Below are 3,505 nucleotides of genomic sequence, written 5' to 3'. Positions count from 1 at the left end.
CTTTATGAGTCTGCTTTTACCAGCCACCACACACTCAGGGCAACCAGAGTGTCCGTGTATCCACAGAACCTGCAGCACCAAAGCAGAAACAACCACCAGACAAAAGAGCTACAAGGCTGGGGAGACTGAAGAAATCCTGTCAGAATAGAACTGCATTAGCACAGTGCTGTGCCCAGAGTAATATAACTGAATTCCCAAGAACCCACTTGTGCACTTCCCTCCCTCCCTCCCTCCCTCAGTACAAGCTCAGGGGTGTCTGTGCTGAGCTGCAATGCACTGGCATGTGCACAGCTGTATCCCTGGTGATGCAGAAGTGTTCACCTGCTCCAGCTGTGGGATGATGTGGGTCGCCAGGATCCCGTTGTCAAACAGAGAAATGAGAGATGTCTCAATGCTCTCCACAGAGGGGCTGAAGAGGACACCACTGATGTCTAGCTCAATGTCTGTTACAAAGAGAGGATTCCTTTGAGACCTGTGGTGGGAAGAGATAAGAAAGAACAGGGATGCTTTTTGAGAATATGATACACAACTGTATTGCTGTGGTACTGATACTGAAATGCCTCCTGGACAGGAAAGGAAAGCAGAGGAGAAGAGGACTGTCTCATGCAGATGAAGATATAAAACACTGTGTTCTCAATTTAACAGTAAAGACACTGAGAACTCTTTTTAATCAAAGGTGAAGGAACCATCAATCATGACATATCAGGATCCCCAAAAGTCATAACCTTATCTGGAGAATTGGAGCTGCTTTACAGAAAAACTGGAGGTGTTTTTCAAATTCAGTATCTAAATTATACTCCTAAAATGCACCTTCTGGAAGTTATACTAGTATTTCTAATCTTGCATGTGACCAGCCTAGCTCAGGATTAGCTGAAGTCAGTGTCAAGACTTCCACTGATTTAAAAGTAAGAGGTCTCATGTGAGTGGCAGAGGTTTTTTTTTCTTTTCTTCTGGTTTTCCATTTATAAATGTTCTTTCTTTAATACCACAAAAAGTAAAAATCCAGTGGAATAAAATTTTAGGCACTGTGATAACCTAAATTTGGTATTCTTTAGAGATCCCAGGCCAGATTCCAATTCTGAGGTTTCATCTAAGAATGGAATTAAGCAGCCATGCTCCTGGTATTCTTCCTGGCATCCAAAAAAAATTAGCATTAACAGTTTGCTCCCCCAAGAATGGTGGAGGTGACTGATCTTTAAAAAACAGTACATCAGAACAGCAGACTTTGGTTCTGACGGGCTGCTCCATATCACTAACTGCAGCTGGAAAGCTGTGCTAACAGAGCAGCCAGCTCTGTGTCCTTCTTCCATACTCCAGTGAACATGTCAGGTGGAGGATTAGGGAAAACTGCCCAGCTTAAAGGCCCCACACAGAGCAAAGCTTGCTTGCAGAGCAGTAGTTAAAAAAACAACAACACTGCACTTTTCTGCTCTTTCTATCCCTTATTTTTCTTTCTTTCTTACACATAGGGACTGTTGGTGATGTCAGGTCCCCATTCCATGTCCTCTGAGCAGTCCAGGACACTCTGGCAAGCATCCAGCACAAACTGGGTGAAGCTGATGAGCGAGTTCTGCACCAGGTAGCGCAGAGAGTCCTGGAGCATGAACCTGATGCGCTCCATCAGCTTACACAGCTTGGAGCTCTGGTAGGCATCCCAGTCACTCTCCTCCAGGTTGAACCATTTGCCTGCACCTTCAAGGCTGCTCTTAATCGCAGTCTTTATGGAATCGATCCAAGTACCCTTGAGAAACTCCTGAACCTAGGGCAAAGAAAAGAGCAAGCTGAGTAATCCTCTGAGGGCTGATGGGAAAGCAGTATGGCAAGGTGAGCTACTAACAGGGGCTGTTGGAGCTGTCTCTGCTGTGAAAGGAAACTCTTCTCTCAGAGCTGTGGTAGCTAAAAGCAGCTCTCAACCTCCCCCCCACACATATGATATCTGAACCTGGTCATATATCTCCTGCACTGATAAAAGACCTACAAGAAGAAAGACTGATATTAAAAAGTGGGAGTGCTCTATTCTCTGTTTTGCTCGCCGTTTCCTTCCTCTTTATATTCTATAGAGTGGCATCCCTGGAGCTGCCTGTGTCAGGGTCCCTCACAAAAAGTTGTGTAGACAGTGTGATGAGCATGGAAAGGACAGAATGTTGTCTTCTCTTGACAAGTGAGAAGAGCAGAAGAAACCAAGGGCAGCAGCAGTTTGCAGTATTTTAATTTATTAAAATACCACCAAGTGTCACTTCTGCTCCACAGGCAGCTTGCTGTTTGTATGTACTAAAAGAACCTTAGTCACTGAGTGGATGACAACACTGCCTAGCTGAAACAGCACAGGACTGGGAAGGACCAGCACATTCTCTGCCACTGATTTAGTGTGCAACCCTGTGCAAGTTACTCCATGTGACCACATCCAGGGTGCAATGTGCTGCCCTTAGTCAGAGGACATGAAGATCCTCTGGTGGGAATTACCACAGAGCTGCAAATTTTTGTCCTACTCTCTCTACTGGCATTGCAAACATAGTAATTTAATTAAGTATATAAAGAACATAGAGTGTAGAAAAGCATTATCCCTATGAGTGTTTCAGGAGGAATCAAGGATCTTGTGCCTTGCAGCTGGACAGATGGGGAAATAATGAAAAAGAAACAAAAGGAAAAAAAATTAAAAAGAAACCTGAGTGCCAACCAGGACTCCTATCTGTGTATAAACCAGGTGGAGGAAAGAAGGGCTGCAGCCCTTTATGGCCACCTGTTTAACACACTAAGAGCATGGTCAGCATTGGCTGATCCTAACCAGGGCACCATGACTCTTTCAGCCCATTCTCCCCATATCCCAATAAATTTGACAGGCACATGCAAATTCCTCCCTGCCCCAAACATGATGTTTCCTTTGACAGCTCATCAGTTTCCAGAAGATCAATCTGCAGCTGCTGCATCTGTCTAATGCATACTGACAGCATTGCTGCCTGCTCCATGTGTTCATCCCTCACACCTCCTCTGCTCACCTGAGTGAAGGCCTGAGTCTGGATCTCTTCAAATTCCTCCAGAGAGACAAGTTTGGTTACAGTTGTGTTAAACAGAGACAGGACAGCTGCCTTGTTGCACTCATCTTGTACCTGTGCAAGGAGATGGATGGCTTCTGGCCTGGTCAGGAGTGAGAGGAAGTTGAATTCTCTCTGTCGTTTATGGAAAGGATAGTCTGGGACAGGAACGATCCCTAGCACCAAAGAAAGAAATAATGTCATTTTCTACAACAGCCATTTCAGCTTCTGTTTTTAGAGTACAGGTCCCTTTGGGAAGCACTTGTGAAAAGGACTCTGCCCTAATGCACAGGCCTTATCATGCAGCAGCTTCAGCAGAGGGCTGGATGAAAGAGGGAGTCTGCTGTGCTGCAGAGACCTTCTGCAGCCTCCCATTAGGGGCTGAGGTGCTGTCTTGGTGCCTGACCTTCCCAAGGCTTTGGCTCATGAAGTCCCCATGTGATAGAACACTGGAATTTGAGAAACTTCCTGCT

General features: G+C 45.4%; 1 protein-coding gene across 1 annotated transcript in view; it reads right to left on the bottom strand.

Moving 5' to 3' along the window:
• Positions 1-3,505, bottom strand: part of DNAH1 (dynein axonemal heavy chain 1) — a 67,372-nt gene that overhangs the window by 54,825 nt on the left and 9,042 nt on the right. Inside the window, exons 9-11 of the mRNA XM_031058155.1 lie at positions 2,997-3,208; positions 1,464-1,759; positions 322-472 (exon numbers count right to left, since the gene is read on the bottom strand). Coding sequence (XP_030914015.1) covers positions 322-472; positions 1,464-1,759; positions 2,997-3,208 — 659 coding nt within the window. The remainder of the gene's footprint in view (positions 1-321; positions 473-1,463; positions 1,760-2,996; positions 3,209-3,505) is intronic.

The sequence above is a fragment of the Geospiza fortis genome, unplaced genomic scaffold (assembly GCF_000277835.1).
Source record: "Geospiza fortis unplaced genomic scaffold, GeoFor_1.0 scaffold78, whole genome shotgun sequence".
NCBI classification, from domain to species: Eukaryota; Metazoa; Chordata; class Aves; order Passeriformes; family Thraupidae; genus Geospiza; species Geospiza fortis.
Note: the sequence above shows the minus strand (reverse complement) of the source record. Positions and strands in the feature narration are given on the sequence as shown.